The 23,243-nt window shown below is 44.3% G+C and overlaps 1 protein-coding gene across 1 annotated transcript in view; it reads right to left on the bottom strand.

Annotated features, from left to right (window-relative positions):
* The window catches only part of LOC136865478 (Krueppel-like factor 12), a 525,451-nt gene that overhangs the window by 179,299 nt on the left and 322,909 nt on the right, over positions 1-23,243 (bottom strand). The window contains exon 3 of the mRNA XM_068226263.1: positions 14,792-14,904. Within this exon, the coding sequence (XP_068082364.1) occupies positions 14,792-14,904 (113 nt within the window). The remainder of the gene's footprint in view (positions 1-14,791; positions 14,905-23,243) is intronic.

The following is a 23,243-nucleotide window of genomic DNA, read 5'->3' as shown; positions in this document are numbered from 1 at the left end:
TCCCATTTTCACTCCAAGCATGTGCTGGGGCAGTACTTTAAATAAGGTCACGGCCGCTTCTTTCCAATCCCACCACTCTTCCGTCCTTGCGTCGCCGAAAACCTTCCATGTGTTAGTGTGACATTAAATAATTAGTACATTAATTAGAGATAATTGGGCCAGATTTGCTACACCAAACGTCGTTCATGAACTTACATGAAAACTGCTGATACAAAGCGATTTATCTCTAGTGCCATATCACGCACGTATTGCCAGGTTTAATCTGCAGTCTTGCAAAAAACATCACAATCATTTAAAAGTTTAATTATCGTAAACAACTTCGTACCGAATATAAAATATATTCCTGGTAATTTGTTAAAATATGAGTATGTGCTTGTGGAACGAAACATGTCATTCCACTTATAATTGTTCATGTTTACAGGTATTTTATAGTGGACTATTCATGTTCGAATGACTGAAAATTTTGTAAGCTGTGTTATACAAATTACACCCTGAAAACATTTTGTTCTAACACGACGGGTTATGTACTGTACCTTCCTGTACTGTACAGCGGCAGCCTGCATATCTCAACATTGCGATTTCAAACCCGGTAGATGTAGCAGCAATTTTTGAAAGATAGGGAAAAGTCCATTCGACACAACGTCGTACTACATCATAATGTTAAAGATCTCTGGTGATAATTTTGATGCTATCTTACATATTGATACTTATCATCAAGACTTCGTCCGCCTCTGTGGTGTAGTGGTTAGCGTGATTAGCTGCCACCCCCGGAGGCCCGGGTTCGATTCCCGGCTCTGCCACGAAATTTGAAAAGTGGTATGAGGGCTGGAACGGGGTCCACTCAGCCTCTGGAGGTCAACTGAGTAGAGGTGGGTTCGATTCCCACCTCAGCCATCCTGGAAGTGGTTTTCCCTGGTTTCCCACTTCTCCTCCAGGCGAATGCCGGGATGGTACCTAAACATAAGGCCACGGCCGCTTCCTTCCCTCTTCCTTGCCTATCCCTTCCAATCTTCCCATCCCTCCACAAGGCCCCTGTTCAGCATAGCAGGTGAGGCCGCCTGGGCGAGGTACTGGTCATTCTCCCCAGTTGTATCCCCAACCAAGAGTCTGAAGCTCCAGGACACTGCCCTTGAGGCGGTAGAGGTGGGATCCCTCGCTGTGTCCGAGGGAAAAGCCGACCCTGGAGGGTAAACAGATGATGATGATGATGATGATGATGATCATCAAGACTTCAAAATTTAGTTTTTATATACATTCTCCTATATGATTTCTTGGTTATGTTTATTTTTAAGTTACGACAATTCAAAACGTTTAATAATAATAATGTTATAGTTTTTATGTCCCACTAACTACTTTTTGACCGGTCTAGAAAGCCAAGAATAACGGCCGAGAGGACTCATCGTGCTGACCACACGAAACCTCGTAATCTGCAGGCCTTCGGGCTGAGCAGCGGTCGCTTGGTAGGCCAAGGCCCTTCAAGGGCTGTAGTGCCATGGGGTTTCGATTTGGTTGGAACTACTTTTTGACGATTTCTGCAGACGCCGTGTTGTCGGAATTTTGTGCCGCGAGTTATTTTACGTGCCAGTAAATGTACCGACACGAGGCTGACATATATGAGCCCCTTCAAATAGCACCGTACTGAGCCAGGATCGAACCTGCCAAGTTGGCGTCAGAAGGCCAGCGCCTCAACTGTCTGAGCCACTCAGCCGGGCGTTAAAACGTTTCAAGATCAATTCTTGAGAACGCAGAATATTGAGGCCTCTTCCACTTTTGGGAAATATGTTGAATATAATCCGTCCACGTGAGTCGGAAATGATACATCAGACCGAGGAATTTGATTTGTGGTTGGACCAAGATGTTTTGTGATCCCAGGATGAAATTGCACATTCGTGGATGCATTCTTCTTCTTTTGAATATTACTGCCGGCGATTTACCGGCAGATAAGTCCAAACCATGTTGATGTAGCCACTGACTTACATGTTGCATAGAGTCTGAAAGATGACAGTTAGCAGCAGGTACTGCCGTCGCTGAAGTAAAAATGCGGACGTTATCAGCATACTGAAGAATGGTAAGAGGCAGAATATTCTCTAAGTCTCGGGCATAAATGGTATATAGTAGGGGACTAAACACAGCTCCTTGAGGGGTACTTTGATGTTAAGTCGTTTTACATGTACAGTAGATGAGTATTTCTCTAAACCGTCCCAGAAATAATTTCTCGGTGCTTCCCTGCTCCAGTCGTTAAATGATGCCATTCACTATAATTTACCCCAAAGGCCGCATGTCACATTCCTGATGTAATGATACGCACGTTTGTAGCAAAATGTGTATTGGACAAATTTACGATATATCAAAAAGTAAGACAAAACATATTTAAATATGACAGATAAGAATACCGGATGAGGAACACGAAAGTTTGACACAGATTCTAAGAGTGCACATTCTTAGTATTAGGAACTCCATCGGGAGATAGTGGGTTCGAGCCCCATTGTCGGCAGCCCTGAAGATGGTTTTCCGTGGTTTCCCATTTTCACACCAGGCAAATGCCGGGGCTGTACCTTGATTAAGGCCACGGCCGCTTCTTTCCACTTCCTAGGCTTTTCCTATTCCATCGTCGCAAAAAAAAAAAAAGCTCCATCGCTTAACGTCCATAGGTTCTCTCTTTTGATCACCTCAAACCTCAACCCGAAACCTATTCAAAAGAAATGCGTGGATAGATTAACCACGATTTACCTCCATATCGAAAATGGAATTAAATAAATTTTAACAAATCAAAGCATCGTGATATTGTCACCATCGCAATGTTATCGGACACGTTACACCCACCCAAGTACACGAAGATGATATCCGGAATGTCCCTAGGCTTTAAAAGAAACAGTACGAAGTTTTAAAAACAATGAAGAATATATTCACAAAAACAGGCGGGTGTGGCTGTGTTTCGCAGCATGTTATAACAAGTAACTGTCGTAACAGGTGTTCATTTTTCCTCGAAGCACTCCGCGTCTCGCTACAGAATCTAGCACCAGCTGACTTTAAAAAGCACTTTGCATTTATTTTTATTTATTTCAAGGAAGGCGAGAAGATGAGCACATCACGTGAGCACTTGTTGCTCAACCTTAGCATAGGCGAGGCTTATTCCAGGTAATGAGAGCCATCAAGGTCAGCTCTTCTCTTTCCTGGCGGTGGAGAAAGGACACGTTGCGTGAGAGTCAAAGCTTTTATTACATTTCATGTGGGAAACAACACGTCCCGCCCTCACCTCACGAACTGGGGGAGGAGAAAGATGACAACCTGCTGCCTTCATATTTCACATTAAATTAAAACGACTTGATTATAACGTACAATAACTTTCTCGGTTAATTAAACAGTTTGGCGAGTCTCTGAGCTCGTGGGTTGTGGGTCGAGCCACACCCGCCCTCAGGCCTGAAGATGCGCTGCGCTCGCTGCTAAGTGTGCCAAGCCCCAGGTGATGAGGTCACCAACCAGACGGCTCGGCACGGCACGGCTAGCCTTTCCCACCAACACCAGCCACTTGCTTACAGATGCAAACAAGTGTCGATTACCATGTGACTGCGTTTAAAGAAAACTTCTTTGTTGTCTCCTGCAGTATATGGGAACTGAACATGTTTCTATTATTATTATTATTATTATTATTATTATTATTATTATTATTATTATTATTATTATTATTATTATTATTTTGATAGTTGCTTTACGTCGCACCGACACAGATACGTCTTATGGCGACGATGGGATAGGAAAGGCCTAGGAGTTGGAAGGAAGCGACCATGGCCTTAATTAAGGTACAGCCCCAGCATTTGCCTGGTGTGAAAATGGGAAACCACGGAAAACCATCTTCAGGGCTGCCGATAGTGGGATTCGAACCTACTATCTCCCGGATGCAAGCTCACAGTCCATTATTATTAATCGAGATTAATCACAATGAAAGTTAGACATATCCAGTGCCGGTATAAACCCCATTGAAGCCCCTAGGCAATCGAAATCACGGACCCCGCTCGCAAATTATTTCTAGTACCATATTTTGTATTTTTTCCCAACCAAGACTATTAATAAATCGTTGCCCGGCTCCATGGTTAAATGATTAGCGTGCTGGCCTTTGGTCACACAGGTCCCGGGCTCGATTCCCGGCCGGGTCGGGAAGTTTAATCACCATCGGTCAATTTCGCTGACACGAGTGCTGGGTGTATGTGTCGTCTTCATCATCATTTCATCCTCATCACGACGCGCAGGTCACCTACGGGAGTCAAATCAAAAGACCTGCACTTGGCGAGCCGAACATGTCCTCGGAACTCCCGGCACTAAAAGCCTTACGCCATTTCATTTTCAACAAATCGTTTCATAGCACACATTAACATGATTTGTCTTATTTAACAAAATTTATTGGATAGTATTACAGAATATGACTAAATGTAAAAATACGAATTTTAATAAATCAACAATATTTAAACATTCCCTTTTCTTATATTTATTTAATTTTTGTGATATCGATTAGGATTTATTTTTCCAGTGGCCAGACTTCAGTCTTTCATGTGTCACTAAAAATCGATGATAAGTTTTCAGCATTTCTAACTTCTAAAGTGTTCATTTCTGGAAACAATTTAAGTAAGTTTCATTGTAATTTTCTTTCAATATCAAGTCGCTGTTATTTTATTCCGGTAATCGGGAGACAGTGGGTTCGAGCCCCACTGTCGGCAGCCCTGAAGATGGTTTTCCGTGGTTTCCCATTTTCACACCAGGCAAATGCCGGGGCTGTACCTTAATTAAGGCCACGGACGCTTCCTTCCCACTCCTAGCCCTTTCCTATCCCATCGTCGCCATAAGACCTATCTGTGTCGGTGCGACGTAAAGCAAATAGCAGACCTATTTTATTCCGCTGTCGCGAGGTGCACTCCCTATTTGGTAATTCGGTAAACCTTCATTAGCCACATTTTCGCCCCGAGAGAAGTGCGATGTCGACACTGACGTACCTTATTTTGAAGCAGTTTTTATCTTTTCTTTTTTTTTTTTTTTTTTTTTTTTTTTTTTTTTTTTTTTTTTTTTTTTTCAATGGAGATCGAGTGCACTGGAATTCAATCGTTGAAATTCGGGAATAGGAAATGACAGTCAAGTGAATTGTGCCAAAATCTATACAGATCACAAACAATCAGCAAAAATTAGCGAAACATATAGCAATTAAGCCTCCGTAGCTCAGGCGGGTGCGCGTTGGCCTCTCACCACTGGGTTCCGTGGTTCAAATCCCGGTCTTTCCATGTGAGACTTGTGCTGGACAAAGCGGAGGCGGGACAGATTTTTCTCCGGGCACTCCGGTTTTCTCTGTCACCTTTCATTCCAGCAACACTCTCCAATATCATTTCATCTGTCAGTCCCGACACAGATAGGTCTTATGGCGACGATGGGACAGGGAAGGGCTAGGATTGGGAAGAAAGCGGCCGTGGCCTTAATTAAGTTACAGCCCCAGCATTTGCCTGGTGTGAAAATGGGAAACCACGGAAAACCATTTTCAGGGCTGCCGACAGTGGGGTTCGTACCCACTATCTCCCGAATACTGGATACTGGCTCATTAATCATTGCCCCAGAGGTGTGTGACAGGCCTCGGCAGCCGGCACAATTCCTATCCTCGCCACTAGATGCGGGCTTCATTGATTCCATCCCTGACCAGGTCAATGACTGGAAAACATGTTGCAGGTTTTCATTTTCATAGCAGCTGACTAATTCAAGTTTAATAAGCGTGAGAATATAAAATATTTTAAAAAACTAAGCACTTAAGTACAGTACCCAGACGGATGAGTGTTTGATTTGCCGTCAGAAAGTCGAGAAATTTAAATACGAGACGTCCCTCCCCGAAGAGTTACAGTGTTTCCATACGAGTTTCAGTGGCGACTAAGGAGAATAATTATTAAATGCCACCGAGTATGCACAAACATTCTTCTTCTTCCTAGCCTTTCTCCCATTTCTTCGACTTTATGTGGAAGTGGTCCAGTTTTAGTGTCGGATGCCCTTCCTGACGCCAATCCTACGTAGAGGGATGTATTTACTCTTGCGTGTTGTTGTGGTGGTTAGTAGTGTAACTACGTGCAGATAAAAGGTTGTGCGTTAAGATGGATACAGACAGCTAGTCCCCGCGTCAGAAGAATAACCCGTACGGTTAAAATCCACACTCTGAATACGCTGGCCATTCTGCCAAGAATCCGGACTAAGTATGCAGCAACAATGTCCCTACAAATTTGTAAATAGTTTGTCTGTCGAGCCTTTCCAATCACTTTCCAGGGCATTTTTCATGTAATTATGTTTATAGAATAATTTTTAGTGCCTTTATTATTTTGCACTTCCGATGTGCAAGACGACATCAAGGAATTTAAATGTGGAGACCAAGAAGAGTTTTATTAAGTGCTATGTCTGGAGTGTGGCGTTGTATGGTTCAGAAACGTGGACTATTAGTGCACGTGATAAGAAACGTTTGGAAGCATTTGAGATGTGGTGCTGGAGGAGGATGGAAAAGATCTCATGGACAGAAAAACTCACCAATGAAGAAGTTCTTCGACGAATAAGTGAAAAAAGAACCTTTTTAGCAACAATAAGAAAAAGAAGAGACCAGTTAATTGGCCATCTCTATAGGCACAATGGATTTATAGTTAATGTCATAGAAGGAAAGATTCAAGGTAAAAGAGGAAGAGGAAGACCCAGACTGCAATATGCAAGACAGATCAGAGATGACGTAGGAACAGGCTCATATGTGGAAATGAAGAGATTAGCGGATTACAGAGAAGAGTGGAGAAGACGAATTGCTGCCAACCAATCTTAGGATTGAGAATTAAGAGAGAGAATGTGCAAGACGGGATTCTTCAACATGCTGGCAAATGTACTGACATGGATCTCTCACACTGAAGAAATCTACATAGAAATCTACTGGCGATATGCAAGCAATTTCTAGTATCAGAGTCTAGAAATGAGGATCCATTCTTACGATTAATGATGTTGGGTCAATGAGGTAAAGATTCTGGTTCAGAGCAGTAATTAAAGAAGGCCAAGTAGCCGGAACTCCGCTACGTTAATTTATCTTGGATTCATAAGGGCAGAGGTGCTTGTAACTGGCAGAAAGTAGCAGCTCATCCTTGTCCCCATTTCCTGAGCTGTTAGATGAAGGCTTTGTGCTACTGATGCCAGTAATGTTCAGCATGAACGACACAGGTACCATCCTCTAAGCAGTGGGAGGTGAAAGCCAACACATATTGTGGTGAACGTTTGGGAGTCTCTTCCTCTATCTATCAGTGTCATGCCAATTCACCACACTCAGTTAGTTCGCCCACCTCACTAGCATGGACATTTCTAAGTTCACTGAACTTAGGAGAAAGAGATTGTGGATTCGAACGTCAATCTTAAAGGACGATCTATGTGTATTATTGAAGACATTGCAGAACGCACATGCTAATCTGTGGAAACTTCTAGTCTCCTCAAAATGAGAACACGGTAAGCAGATACTTATCTACCGAGTACTGATTCGACATTCGATCTAAGGAACTAGTTAACTTCGATCTCCTGTAATCGAAAAACTTCGGCGTTATAACTACTATTTCGTTCTGCCCCAAATTCTTGCTTTTTATAAATAAAATTAGATAAATTGAAAACACTGCCCAGCTCCTTGGCTGAATCGTCAGCGCCGCGGCCATCGGTTCAGAGGGTAATAGGTTGGATTACCGGCCAGGCGGGGATTATAGTCGGGTCATGTTAATTCCTCACACACGAGGACTCTACGTTTGTGTCTGTCTAAAAACACATCTTGTCATATACACTCAAGACATCACACTAACATACACGACAGAAACATGAAATAATGAACGCATCCATCCGTCAGGAAGGGCATTAGGCAGTAAAATGGACCAGTGTGACACTGTGTGATACTCCTCATGGGAAATACAGTTCACATCACTGACCTCACTTGGGTGTGGGAAATAACTTCCCTGGCGAGACCTAGTGCTTACAGTCCACTATGTTTTCTGGTAAGGGTTAGATCGAATTCGTTACTTTCATTGGCCTATCTCAATCTCATACATGCCTTTGACAACATGAAGGTAACTAGGACATGAGTGGTGCTAGCAATGCCATTTTTTATCTAGCCAGTCCCCGGTATGAATGGTGTGAAAATGTCGCTCATAGGGTCGGATGGTGCGTGGATTTCATTGTGAATGGCAGACTTGGTATGTAATAGCAACTTCTGGCTCAATGAGGAGAGTAACGGAAACTACACCACCATTAATTTCTCTAGTATGCCTATGCGATCTCTGACAGCTGATGGAGCTATTGAAGATCCAACCAGCCTTCAAAAGAGTTCTCAAATAGGCTGTATACGGTTTTCCCATAATGTTATCATCAAAATTTTCTAAAGGCTACGCCATATTGGAGTAGGCCTAAGTACTTCTCTCTCTTATTTTATTCACCAGTATCTCCTTATAATTATAAATGGTATTTTAAATTCTTACCCCGCGGTGAAGGGGTAGCATGCTTGCCTCTTACCCGGAGGGCCCGGGTTCGATTCCAGGACAGGTCAAGGATTTTTACCTACATCTGAGGGCTGGTTCGAGGTCAACTCAGCCTACGTGATTACAATTGAGGAGGTATCTGAAGGTGAGATGGCGGCGCCGGTCTAGAAAGCCAAGAATAACTACCAAGAGGATACGTCGTGCTGACCACACGACACCTCGTAATCTGCAGGCCTTCGGGATGAGCAGCGGTCGCTTGGTAGACCATGGTCCTTCGGGGCTGTTGCACCATGGGGTTTGTTTTTGTTTTTGGATTTTAAATTATTTCAGAATGAATTGCAATTAGTTACGAAATATAATTTTATTTCGGTAATTTTGCTTATTAATTTTAGTTAGTTCGTTACAATTGGAGGTATGTTTCTCTATGTCTTCCCTTCATGACTAATACATTGGCTTCGAAAATGTTTGTGATTAAATAATATATCTAACGATATGTGCAAGAAATGAAATTAATTTATTTTCTATTTCTTTAATTTAATTTCTTCTTCCACTTCTATTTGTATTTCTGCCGGGTTGAGTGGCTCAGACGGTTGAGCGCTGGCCTTTTGACACCAACTTGGCAGGTTCGATCCTGGCTCAGTCTGGTGGTGTTTGAAGGTGCTCAAATACGTCAGCCTTGCGTCGGTAGATTTACTGTCGGTAGAACTCCTGCGGACCTAAAATACGGCACCTCGGCGTCTCCGAAAAACCGTAGAAGTAGTTAGTGGGACATAAAAACCAATAATATTATTGTACTTATTAAGCAATGATTTTTAGATAATGTTTTATTCCATGTTTGACAGTAGTTCAATCTGAAAGAATCAAAGATTGTACCAAGTGGCAGTTCATATCATGATCATAGCTATGGCTGAGTGGTTAGCGTGTTGGCCTTTGGCCACAGGGGTCTCGGGTTCGACTCCCGGCTGGGTCGGGAAAATATAACCATTATTGGTTAATTTCGCTGGCACGGGGCTGGGTGTATGTGTCGTCTTCATCATCATTTCATCCTAATCACGACGCACAGGTCGCCTACAGCGTCAAATTAAAAGACATGCACCTGGCGAGCCGAACATGTCCTTGGACTCTCCCGGCACTACCGGGCGAGTTGGCCGTGCGCGTAGAGGCGCGCGGCTGAGCTTGCATCCGGGAGATAGTAGGTTCGAATCCCACTATCGGTAGCCCTGAAGATGGTTTTCCGTGGTTTCCCATTTTCACACCACGCAAATGCTGGGGCTGTACCTTAATTAAGGCCACGGCCGCTTCCTTCCAACTCCTAGACCATTAGTATCCTATCGTCGCCATAAGACCTATCTGTGTCGGTGCGACGTAAAGCCCCTAGCAAAAAAAAAAATATAAAAAACTCGCGGCACTAAAAGCCATACACCATTTATTTTATTTTTACCACTGATTTACGTGGAATCTAAACCACCCTCCATGCACTGGCCGGAATTTCAAGCGAAACCAACTTGGTGGAAAGCCAGTGGTGATCTTACTTGGCTACCACGCCTCTATGAAGGTATCAAATACATTAACAATATATGAATTAATTAATTAATGGCGTGTGGCCTCCGAAGAGTTGACGCCGTACAGCCAACCTGCGAGTCTATGAGGATGGGGCCCTGCCTATTATGAACTCTAATTATGAAGACGGCACACACCCAGCCCTTGAGCCATCGGAATTAACCAATGAAGGTTAAAATCCTTGACCCGGCTGGGAATCGAACCCGGAACCCTCTGGATTAAAGAGCAGCAAGGTAACCATCTTGCCGTGAAGCGGGACACTAACAATATATGAGGCCTTGTGAATACAAAGGGCGAACTCGATAAACGCATGTTGTGAGAAAAAAACTGTTTGAAAGCATTTCATTCGAACGAATTCATCATCATCATCTGTTTACCCTCCAGGGTCGGCTTTTCCCTCGGACACAGCGAGGGATACCGCCTCAAGGGCAGTGTCCTGGAGCTTCAAACTCGTAGTCGGGGATACAACTGGGGAGAATGACCAGTACCTCGCCCAGGCGGCCTCACCTGCTATGCTGAACAGGGGCCTTGTGGAGGGATGGGAAGATTGGAAGGGATAGGCAAGGAAGAGGGAAGGAAGCGGCCGTGGCCTTAAGTTAGGTACTATCCCGGCATTCACCTGGAGGAGAAGTGGGAAACCACGGAAAACCACTTCCATGATGGCTGAGGTGGGAATCGAACCCACCTCTACTCAGTTGACCTCCCGAGGCTGAGTGGACCCCGTTCCAGCCCTCGTACCACTTTTCAAATTTCGTGGCAGAGCCGGGAATCGAACCCGGGCCTCCGGGGGTGCCAGCTAATCACGCTAACCACTACACCACAGAGGCAGACCCGAACGAATTCAACAAACAAAAAAAAGACTTACAAATTCTATGTACTTTTTCAGATAAAAACATTTATTCAGAAAACGTACTACTAAATCATTTTCTGTGTTATACATTTTTTGAATACATTTAATGAACAGATTAGGAAGCTACAACACAGTTTTATCGAGCCAAATCACGCTGTCATTGCTCGGAAACTCGGAAACTCGCAAACGCTTACGTAAACAAGAAGGAGAGCTATTGCCTTTGCCCTTCAAGTACTTGTAGCCACAGCGTTCACAGCCTTCGCTTGGTTTTCTTCAATGCTTACTATCAAAATAAAGGAATGTGAATTCAATAAAGTTAACTGACATTACTGTTCTCCATTACACAATTCAAAAATTCTTCCTCTTCTTATCCTCCGCACCCGAATCAACTGGGGTCGGCTAATTACGTCGCTCTCCTCCAGTTATCTCGATTTCCTTTCATGCCATCTCAGACGCTTCTTTCAAAGCTCTTCCTCCACCGCAATCACCTCAAAGACTGATATATAATGCTGTCTTGGATTCCAGCCAGGGGGGTTGGCCTACGAGCCCATTGCAGCATTCACATTTCAGCACTGCTCGCAATTCAAAATTCAAATTTCAAAAAATTACATGTTGAATTCATCCTTTAATCAGCCTCTGTGGTGTAGTGGTTAGTGTGGTTAGCTGTCACCCCCGGACGCCCAGGTTCGATTCCCGGCTATGCCACGAAAATTTCAAAAGTGGTACGAGGGCTGGAACGGGGTTCACTCAGCCTCGGGAGGTCAACTGAGTAGAAGTAGGTTCGATTCCCACCTCAACCATCCTGGAAATGGTTTTCCGTGGTTTTCCACTTCTCCTCGGCAAATGCCGGGATGGTACCTAACTTAAGGCCATGCTCGCTTCCTTCCCTCTTCCTTGTCTATCCCTTCCAATCCTCCCATCCCCCCGCAAGACCCCTGTTCAGCATAGCAGGTGAGGCCACCTGGGCGAGGTACTGGTCATCCTCCCCAGTTTTGCCCTGACCCAGAGTCTGGAGCTCCAGGAAACTGCCCTTGAGGCGGTAGAGGTGGGATCCCTCGCTGAGTCCGAGGGAAAAACCGACCCTGGAGGGTAAATAGATAAAGAATAAGAATTCGTCCTTTATCCCGGCAGCGTCTTGCATAACGACGGCAAATATCGGTGAATAGAGACGATGTTACAACTCATATTTTAACACTGTCAGTAAAGAACAGGAAAGGCTTTTGTAGAAACATACTTTCTCTTACTCTTAAATTACATTACCGCCTTACCACCTCAAAAGAATTACATCACGTTCTACATGCAAGCTACTGAGAAAATGGAAGCAGTAAATCTTTCATCAGATTTAAGAACTGAATTCTGTTATTAAACAGAGCTCGTCACCTACGCGGTTCTATTGCAGTAGCCCATTAAAGTCAGCTAGAAATATTGCTAAACGGGAAGAAAAGGCCGCTCTTCCGTACTGCCTACCTGATAAGTGCACAGACTGGTTTGATGCAACTGTAAATATCCAGCGGCTAGAATTTCATTTCCATACAATCAGAGTAGCCTCCAGTCTGCCGTAACCTGTGTCCATGTCCTATAATTGCCGTTCATTACTAAATTAATAACCAAACTGCTTCGATTCGGCGTGTTTACTTTGAGTGCCACTCTTTTCACGTGATTGTCGAGATATTATTCTTAACTGTCTACATACACCATGTAGTGATACCAATAATTTTACCTACCGTTTTTAACCGTTAGTGAATTATCTCGTCAAAGTGCTTTCAACCACTTTCTGAATGGCCATCCTCTGCAACTGACTCAGGACAGAAGCGTTTGTTGCTTTGAGTCCGTTACCAACATTGCAATTACAAAGGCAGCTTTGTATGATGTGGTGGTATAGTTCATGCAATTTGAAGTTTAAGTGCATGCAATATGAACTGTACCTGTTCCTTGTTAATGTTGGTGCTTTATGATACAGAGAGAGAGAGAGTGAGAGAGAGAGAGAGTCATAGTATGTTGTGTTAAGATTGATGTGGTGACACATTTATATTATAATGCGGATAATGTTATACCGTAAAGCAGGGCCTCTCAAACGCCCAAAATCTCACGCGTGCAAACAGCGTCGCAGAGTTCCTGTGCACAGTGCATCGGTCCCGCTCGGCTCGGCTCGGACCAACGCTTCGTCTCTGGGCTATTCGGTTAAGCTCGGCTCAGCTCGGCTCAACTCAGCTTGGATTTGGAGCGCTACGGAGCAAGTGCGGAAGAGGGAGACGGGGAGCAAGCGAGACAGGAAGAGGATCACCGTAGGTTTTTACGATGTTAAAACGGACTGCTCTACATCGTCATGGTCGCACTTCACGAAATAACAAGTTTAAAGTCAGTAACAAACCAAATAGTCCGCCTCCGTGGTGTAGTGGTTAGCGTGATTAGCTGCCACCCCCGGAGGTTCCGGTTCGATTCCCGGCTCTGCCACGAAATTTGAAAAGTGGTACGCGAGCTGGAACGGGGTCCACTCAGCCTCGGGAGGTCAACTGAGTAGAGGTGGGTTCGATTCCCGCCTCAGCCATCCTGGAAGTGGTTTTCCGTGGTTTCCCACTTCTCCTCCAGGCAAATGCCGGGATGGTACCTAAGGTAACGGCCGCTTCCTTCCTCTTCCTTGCCTGTACCATCCAATCTTCCCATCCCCCACAAGGCCCCTGTTCAGCATAGCAGGTGAGGCCGCCTGGGCGAGGTACTGGTCATTCTACCTAGTTGTATCCCCCGACCCAAAGTCGGGAACTCCAGGACACTCCCCTTGAGGCAGTAGAGGTGGGATCCCTCGCTGAGTCCGAGGGAAAATCCGACCCTAGAAGGTAAACAGATTAAGAAGAAGAACAAACCAAATATTGTTTTAAAAATAATCGCTTGCTTTTCATAACGCTATAATCAAATGTAAGAATTATCTGGTCGGATGATATGTTTGCAGTAGTGCAGTCTTCGGCTATTAGCTAGGAGAAAAAACGTATTTTCATTTATCTGTTTCATCCTTCGGTTCGACAATTTGAACGAACATAAGGACAACTAAGCGACCGTGCCACTGCCGTCGTATGTTGTCATTCTTAATGGTGATAACTGCAAGATAATTTACAATATCCTTTACGTTCCACCGACACAGAAAGGTCTTATGGTAACGATGAGATAGGAAAGGGCTAGGAGTAGGAAGGAATCGACCATGGCCTTGATTAAGGTACAGTCCCAGCATTTACCTGGTGTGAAAATGGGGAAATCACCAGATAATTTACGGCCTTTGTAAAGTCTCTGTCCGCCTCTGTGGTGTAGTGGTTAGCGTGATTAGCTGCCACCCCCGGAGGCCCGGGTTCGATTCCCGGCTCTGCCACGAAAATTTGAAAAGTGGTACGAGGGCTGGAACGGGGTCCACTCAGCCTCTGGAGGTCAACTGAGTAGAGGTGGGTTCGATTCCCACCTCAGCCATCCTGGAAGTGGTTTTCCGTGATTTCCCACTTCTCCTCCAGGCGAATGCCGGAATGGTACCTAACTTAAGGCCACGGCCGCTTCCTTCCCTCTTCCTTGCCTATCCCTTCCAATCTTCCCATCCCTCCTCAAGGCCCCTGTTCAGCATAGCAGGTGAGGCCGCCTGGACGAGGTACTGGTCATACTCCCCAGTTGTATCCCCCGACCAAGAGTTTGAAGCTCCAGGACACTGCCCTTGAGGCGGTAGAGGTGGGATCCCTCGCTAAGTCCGAGGGAAAAACCGAACCTGGAGGGTAAACAGATGATGATGATGATGATGATGATGTAAAGTCTCTGCGCATTTTCCACAAACAATATTTCAATATTTATTTTGTTCCGTCGTCTCACTACGAAAAGTCTGTAAGGAGCTGTAGAAAGGTGCTCTTGTCAAGACTGACCTGGGTGCAGCTGCGGACTGTAGCGAGGCACCTGCAGCACGACGGCCGGGGACTGCGGCGCCTTCACACTCAAGTCGACGGGCTCGAGCTGCACGGGCGGGCCCGCCGCCTGCAACACCTGCAACAAACACAGCCATGACATTTGAGAGGACGAACACTGTCACATAGTGTGATTCAGAATGTTCAAGAAGTACAGTTCTTTATTTGTACACCAGAAATAAGAGACACGGAGGATTGTGTGTTAAATGAGAAGCATTCGTCTACTGTTTCCTGTAACTCAGAACTCGTGACCAGTAGCTCGAGGGATTGTTCATTAGATGTTTTACATCCTGTATGGACTTTTTTACTCAAGTGGGTTCAAATATTCCTGGATTTACGAACAGCTTACACTATCAGTGCTGGCCCCGTGGTGTAGGGGTAGCGCGCCTGCCTCTTAACCGGAAGCCCCGGGTTCGATACCCGGCCAGGTCAGAGATTTTTTACCTGCATCTGAGGGTTGGTTCGAGGTCCACTCAGCGTACGTTATTATAAGTGAGGAGCTATTTGACGGTGGGATGGCGGCCCCGGTCTAGAAAGCCAAGAATAACGGCCGAGAGGATCCGTCGTGCTGACCACACGACACCTCGTAATCTGTAGGCCTTTGGGGCTGTTGTTTTGTTTTACACTACCAGTAAACTGCCCAAAATGTGTCAATTCCCCTTGCTTCGATGCCTTGACAACACTTTTAGTTTTCTCAATATATTCCCTGCATGTTTGTTTGCTTGGTTGTTTTCCTCGAGGAAGTCGGACACAATTTTGAAATAATGACACTGTGACATATGAGACCACAATGCATGATTTATTCTGGCCTTCATCGTGCTATAGTGAATCTTCACTTCTGGTACGGGTTTCAAGCAACTTCCGTTCACCCGTGCCCATATCGTGCTAATCCCCAAAATAGTGTTATATTCACTACAGGTTTGGAAATACAACCCTGCCAATCGAATGAAAAGCTACTGCACTCATTTCCTGGCATGGGATAGTGAACACGTAGGTCATAGACCACAGATGAAAAGTAACTTACTTTAAACTGAAAAGGATGGCAAAAAAGTTTTTTCTAATCGCCTTCCTACATACTGCTCGCATAGTCGACGATAGGAAGGTCTGGGAAACTGGCGGGCCAATGTACGAGTGAAGTGTCCTGAAGTATTTCTCTTAAGTTGCTTGTCGTGTAAGGATAAGCACTATATTGTCTCCTTCTTCTTCTGCTTCTTCACCATCAACCTTTCCCACTTCAAGCGGGGTCGATGTTTCTGGCAAGGTTTCCCACTTTATCCTACCCCACACATCATCTTCCCCTAATTTCTTCTCCTTCAGATCTTCCCGTACATAGTCTGTCCACCTCCTTCTTGGTCTCCCACTATTTCTTGTCCCATCACAGTCATATCCATCACTCTCCTCTCTGCATAGCTTTCATCCCTTTGCATAATGTGTCCATACCATAGCAGTCTTCTCTAAAGAATATATTCAACGCTCAGCATGAGCGGTTATAAGATTTGTCCTCTTAACGGTATGCCGCTAGATACTAATTCAACGGTCATTTTGACTCAGACGAAAGAGCTGATAATGTGGCCGTCTTCGGGACACAAGCCCGAATCCTCGATCTTTGTATAGATGCATACATTAACCGTTCCGCTAAGATGACCAACACAAACACACGAGATCTTTGATACTGAATTTTCTGTCATTGGAGGTATATTTATAACTCATTGCCACTGTCTTTCTTTACTCCTCTTGATGAGATCTCTCCGGTGGAAGGCTAGTCGATGTTGAGAGCCCAAGCTCACACAGTCTGTATGGACACTGGATCATAGTCCAGGTATCAGCCACTTGCTGTGTAACGTGAAACGCTCAGTTTTGAACGGATGAACTGCGGTTATGGTGTTCTCTTTTACCTTTTCTAAAAATACGTTTCCATTTAATCCATTTAATATGTTTAAACTGAGCCTCACACTTGAGTGCTGTGAATACAGGGATTGATTTATCTCCTACCCTCATAAAAATGAGTAATACTATTGGGAGGAAACCATTTTCATAGAATAACCATTCTTTAGCCAAACGTCAAACGAAACTAAGCTTATCTTTAAGTATGCTATAATTTCCATTTGGGGAATCGAGTAAAGAAGGTGGCGGTGGTAGTGTTTAAGCTAAAGAGCAACTGGGCAACCATCCCCTCTTGATATTATTCAGAATAAAAGTAGAATGGTTCTGACTCTTAACAGAATGAAGGCATCAGCAAAAGAAAGGAAGGGCGCTAAAATAACTCCTAAGAACTCACAAACCTCACATCGTCAGAACTGACCAAGGGACCTCCAATAGGAAGGATGAAAACGAGGATCCCGGTACCAGGAGAAACGACGCCAGAGTCAGTTATGGGCCCCGTGGTTACCAATCTATTCTCCAAAGAGTCAGTTATGGGCCCCGTGGTTACCAATCTATTCTCCAAAGCTGAGAGCCTCTGGGGGTTACAACCTTTTGCGACCTCTCACGACTACCATGTATACTGTGGATATATTCGATCCCTCCCATCCACAGGGGAGAACAGAGTACAAAGGGCACAGATAACTGAGATTGTGCTGAGGTAAATCAATCACGGCATAAAAATTGCTTAGCACAAAATATATGTGACTCCAGCATGTTTCAAATCAGTTAAAATTCCTAATAATGTACACACAATTTCACCAGAATCTTTGCAATGGATTGGAAGGAACAAGGCGTTAGGCTAAGGTTAGGTTTGTTCACACGCTCTAGTGAGGATGGGATGACTTTGCATACTAGGTAATACTCACGAAGGCAGCAGACGATCTGACATGCAACAGCTTCTAGCATTAGAAAGCGAACTGGATCTCACGGGAGGTGTTTTACACGCCATGTCCATTACTTAGCACGCTCCACACTGCTTGCACTCTATGGCTTAGTCTATAAATCTCGATCTAATATTAGCCTTAGTAGGATACGATACGCCTTACACTGTGCGTACTCCAGCCTGCATGACGGAGTCTTCACGCACCAGAGGCGAGAAACAATACTAAAGGCGGGACTCAAATATCAACCATGATCTTCAGACAGTACACACGCTGAGAACGACTGAAAAGTCAAGTGTGCATCGTATGGTACACGGAGGACTGTCTGCAATAGTTACAGTTGATGAGAAAAGCGGTGATAATGTTACAAGTAACCTGACTTGCCACACCGATTACCTGGGTAATGTGCAATTTACCTAGCCACCTTGAATAACGTATAATTTAGAATTAATTTAACACTATATATTTAATATTATATAATATTATACAAATGATTTATAATTTATATAATTGATTTCAAAAAAAGGAACAAAGTGTTTCTACAATTTGACGAAAAGTATCAAGAGCTCATTAATTCCATGAAAACGACAACACTATCAGTTACTAAAACTGAGTTATTATTATTATTATTATTATTATTATTATTATTATTATTATTATTATTATTATTATTATTATTATTATTATTATTATTATTATTATCGGTGGATTTCATGGTGAATTTTCTACCTCTAGTGGCCACCTCTAGTTTACTCTACTTGCGTGTACCATTAAACGACAACAAGAAAAAAAGGCTTTGGAGTTTTCTATTTATTGAAGTTCCTTTTACTTTCAGCTCGCGATTTATCACCATGATCTAGTGCATCCAACAGCCAATGTCTAAAAGGCTCTTCAATCATGTGGTATGATGTCTTTCAGTTAACCCTAAATATAAAACACTAAAATAAACAACCTTTTCTCAGCCATAATATGCCTTCTCCTTTGACTGACAATAGCCTTCCTCTCATTTAGAAAGCCCAACAAGTATTTCGTTGGACTCATCTGTCAGTACAGAGTAGCTGTAATAAATGAGCGCGGTGTTGGTGACAATAGATGGCGCCATAACCACTCTCTTCTCAACATCAAACTACTTTTACTGACCTCATCACACACCCACTGTGTCACTTCTTCCCGCATTAACATGCTGTGTTAAGCCGGAAACATTATCATCGAATTTTCTCTCATACCTGCCACTCCTTTGTTGATCAACGATTATGGGAGTTGAATCAATAACCCTACGTCGATCAAGTAAAAACGACATCCTTTGTTAACTCGAAATCTGCGAAGAAATTAGAGGGTTGCCATCGCTGGAAGACTAAGGCAACACCAAAAGAAAGAGAACGGCCAAGAAAGCCATAAAGCCGGGCTGAGTGGCTCCGACGGTTGAGGCGCTAGCCTTCTGACCCCAACTTGGCAGGTTCGATCCTGGCTCAGTCCGCTGGTATTTGAAGGTGCTCAAATACATCAGCCTCGTGTCGGTAGATTTACTGCCACGTAAAATAACTCCGCGGAACTAAATTCCGGCACCTCGGTGTCTCCGAAGACCTTAAAATAGTAGTTTGTGGGACGTAAAGCAAATAACATTATTATTAAAAAGCCATAAAAATGAGACTCCCTAGGTCCTAAAATCCTAGTGCTGTAGAGGTCGAAAAAGAAAAGAATGACAAAGAGACGAAAAACGAAATTGTGGAGCCTCGCACAAGTAAATGGAGTCAACACGAGACTCAGCTAGGGCCCCGTGGTTGAGAATTCACCCCACGAAGATTTTTTTTTGCTACTTGCTTTACGTCGCACCGACACAGATAGGTCTTATGGCGACGATGGGATAGGCCTAGGAGTCGGAAGGAAGCGGCCGTGGCCTTCAGGCATTTGCCTGGTGTGAAAATGGGAAACCACGGAAAACCATCTTCAGGGCTGCCAACAGTGGGATTCGAACCCACTATCTCCCGGATGCAAGCTCACAGCCGCATGCCCCTGACCGCGCGGCCAACTCGCCCGGTTCCCACGAAGTTGAGAGGGGCGGGATGACAATAAACAGATGTGCTTAAAACTTCAAATTAGATTATACAGAGTTGAACGGACACTATAAATACAGAAGCTTTACGTGTAAAATGAATTTCGAAGTATTCGACTTAATAGTTCCTATAGAAAATAGAGCGCTTTCAGTCTCGAAGTATTTATTTATACTTGTTACGAGTGAGAGACACCGGAGGTTTATCATCGACATAATTCATTGCAGTTATCGCAAGTTCAGAGCAATATGGCAAGAACATTTTATATTAGGTCAAGTGAGGCGAATGGAGGAGGTAGGTTATCTAGGATAAGTATGGTCGTCATGGAAGAGCTTAGGATATACTGAAAATAAATCACCATTGACTATTTGACATTAATACGTAAATTAAGATAATACAAGGAGTGTGCAAAAAGTACGGTGAATGGACCGATATCGCAATGACAACCTGTGGTAACAAACAGAGGGGCATCTCGAGAAGCGTCAAGTAGTGCTGAAGCAAGTTTAGTCTGCTGCGACCAGTCGAACGTATTGCGTGTGAAGACTCATGTCTTAGTGGAATTGAGCAACACATACACATTTTTTAAAATAGGAAGAAAGAAAAAAAAACGACGACGGGGACGCATGCGATGTTTGTGCAAGTATACAGAACAGAAGCCGTAAGCAGAAAATGTGTTTATACTTGTCCAAACACTTTCGAGACGGACAAGAAACTCCTGATCATACGCCCATTCCGGGTCGACCGTCAACAAGCATAAGTGCAGAAAACATAGAGCAGGGCCTCTCAAACGCCCAAAATCTCACGCATGCAGACAGAGGCGCAACAGCTCCGTGCACTGTGCATCGCTGCCGCTCGGCATGGCTCGGATCAACGCTTCGTCTCTGGGCTACTCGGCTAAGCTCGGCTCAACTCGCCTATACTCGGCTCAAGTCAGCCCGGATTTGGAGCGCTACGGCGCAAGTGGGGGAGAGGGAGACAGGCGGAGCGAGCGAGACAGGTGTGAGGAAAGAGAGAGTAAGCGCTATTGCTCCAAAGCGAGGAGTGGGGGGTCTGCACTCTGGTCAACCAAGCCAAGTCGTCTTTTGCACCGTGCACAGTGCATGCACCACGCGCATGCACCCTGAGAGACCCTGACAAAGAGCAAGTGCGACAATAGTGCTGAACGTTGTATTGGTACGGAATCGAACTTTTGAACTTCGGCGTCCCATTTCTATTATGAGGTGTATCTTTCGTGCCTTCGATTAGGGAGGAGGGTATTTAACTATCGGAGAAGTTGAAACTGACAGCGAGGGAAAGTTTTTAATGGTACAGTCTAACAAGAGCAACTACTGTATTGATAAAGGCAGTATATGAGATCCCAATCCACGGAGGAACACGGAGTTATAGTAGGAAGTAGGTTGAACACGGACACCTGGATCGAGTGGCCAAGTATATCAAATCCTCCCGAGTTCTCAGAAGCAATTCAAGTGGTTTTCAGTTTGTGAGCAGGTGTATTTCCTGACAAGATGATGAGCATGGGATCTCTGACCTAGAAGAGGCAGAAATCTTAAAGCGTGCACGTTGCGAGAGAACAAGAGTTCACCGAGAGATAAGAAGAAATATACCTGTTGCAAGTGTAACTAAAAATAAAGCAAGCTTGCTATTAAACGTGACTTTCAATCTTGCGATCACAAGCCCCAGAACCAATACTTTACATGGAATCGGATCCGCAGAAACTTGACTTTCCATTTCGAAAGTCTCTCGTGTTTTGACCAGGCTTTAAACCGTGGCCACTGTGATGTGATGAGCCACGTCGCCAGCCGGAATTACAGTAAAGTGAGCATCATGTAGTACAGTGGTGGTGATTGTTGTTTTGAGGGGAAGTACAACTTCTCAGTCGAATAACTCATGTGTGAGTATCGTGATCGCATGCTTAGGTGTTCACCAGCAGTCGCCACTGCCTACGGTCTTCAGCTTTCCTATTGTCACTCGAAGAGTTGCGTGAGTCATCTTCTGGGAGTTCTTCCGCGCAGCCTGATACCATTTACTTTTTCTTGAACAACTAGTTTTTCAAGGCTATTGTCTCTTGTTAATACATGTCAAAAAGGAAGCATTTTGGCCTCGAAAGACTACTCAGAGTTGTCCAACAAAGTGGCTGTCACGTTTTGCGTTATCCCACCCACTCAATGCACTGTGCCCCACGGAAATTTTCACTGCTTTTGATATCTCTTGCGCTAGGCCAAAATGTTTTCACTTCATAAAAGTGAACGAAACCACCTCTAGATGTAGTGGTTTGTGTGATTTGCTGCCAGCCGCGGAGACCCGGGTTCGATTCCCGGTTCTGCCACGAAATTTGAAAAGTAGTACGAGGTCTGGAACGGGGTCCACTCAGCCTCGGGAGGTCAACGGAGTATATGGAGAGGGGGTCGATTCCCTCCTCATCCATCCTGGAAGTGGTTTTCCGTGATTTCCCATTTCTCTTCCAGGCAAATGTCGTGATGGTACCTAACTTAAGGCCACGGCCGCTTCCTTCTCTCTTCCTTGTCTAACCTTTCCAATCTCCCCATCCCCCCACAAGGCCCCTGTTCAGCATAGCAGGTTAGGTCTTCTGGGCAAGGTACCGGTCCTCCTTCCCCGTTGTATCCCCAACCTAAAAGACACACGTTCCAGCACGCTGCTCTTGAGGCGGTAGAGGTGGGATCCCTCTTTGAGTCTGAGGGAAAATCCAACCCTGGAGGGTAAACAGATTAAGAAAGGAAGAAAGAAAAAGTAGCCGAAACGAAAGTTTTCCATCTGACACAGGCTATATGTAAACATTCTCTCTAATAAAAGCGAACTAACTGGAAGAGGTCTGAGTCTTCATACACGGAATGTACAGTACCAGCAAGAGAAACGGAAAGTGTGGAACTGAAAGACTGTTTAGGCCTCGCAAACCTAAACACAGTTGAGGTCGAAAGAAAACAAGAGTTGAGTTAGGGAGGTTAGATAACAAGAGATATAAGCTGTTAGGTTGGCACAAGTAAGTGAAAGCAATGTTAGACTCAGACATGGTCCTCAACAAACAAACAAACAAACAAACAAACAAACAAACAAACAAACAAACGAACGAACCACCAACCAACTAACCCACCACATACAGGGAGAGCCACGTAGTTCGATTCATGCACTCGAACCACAAGGATCAGTGGTTGCCTCACCGAAGTAGTAAAGGCCAGCTCGGTTCAACGGGAAGGACCTGGGTTCGATTCCCCGTCAGGAAGTCTAAAAATTAGGAAACAAGATTTGCACATTCGGAGAGCCCTGAGGTTCTTTCAGCTTACATACAAAATGATTAACAGTTTGATTCCTGGGGACGAAGATAGTCAGCCGTGCAGTAATCTATTACAGTGAAACGTGGTAGAATAATACACTAATACACATATAGACCCTACTTAATGGTAATAGTTATTCTACCTAAAATAATATTTACATACATTAAAAGAATAATAATGTATTGCTGTACTTTTAAATGCAATGTGAAGTGCTGAAGACACTGTTTATAATGGAACTTGGTAGGAAGATCAATGAAGATATCA

Source organism: Anabrus simplex, chromosome 1 (genome assembly GCF_040414725.1).
Source record: "Anabrus simplex isolate iqAnaSimp1 chromosome 1, ASM4041472v1, whole genome shotgun sequence".
In the NCBI taxonomy this organism is placed as follows: Eukaryota; Metazoa; Arthropoda; class Insecta; order Orthoptera; family Tettigoniidae; genus Anabrus; species Anabrus simplex.
This window is presented reverse-complemented; position numbering and strand designations above follow the sequence as displayed.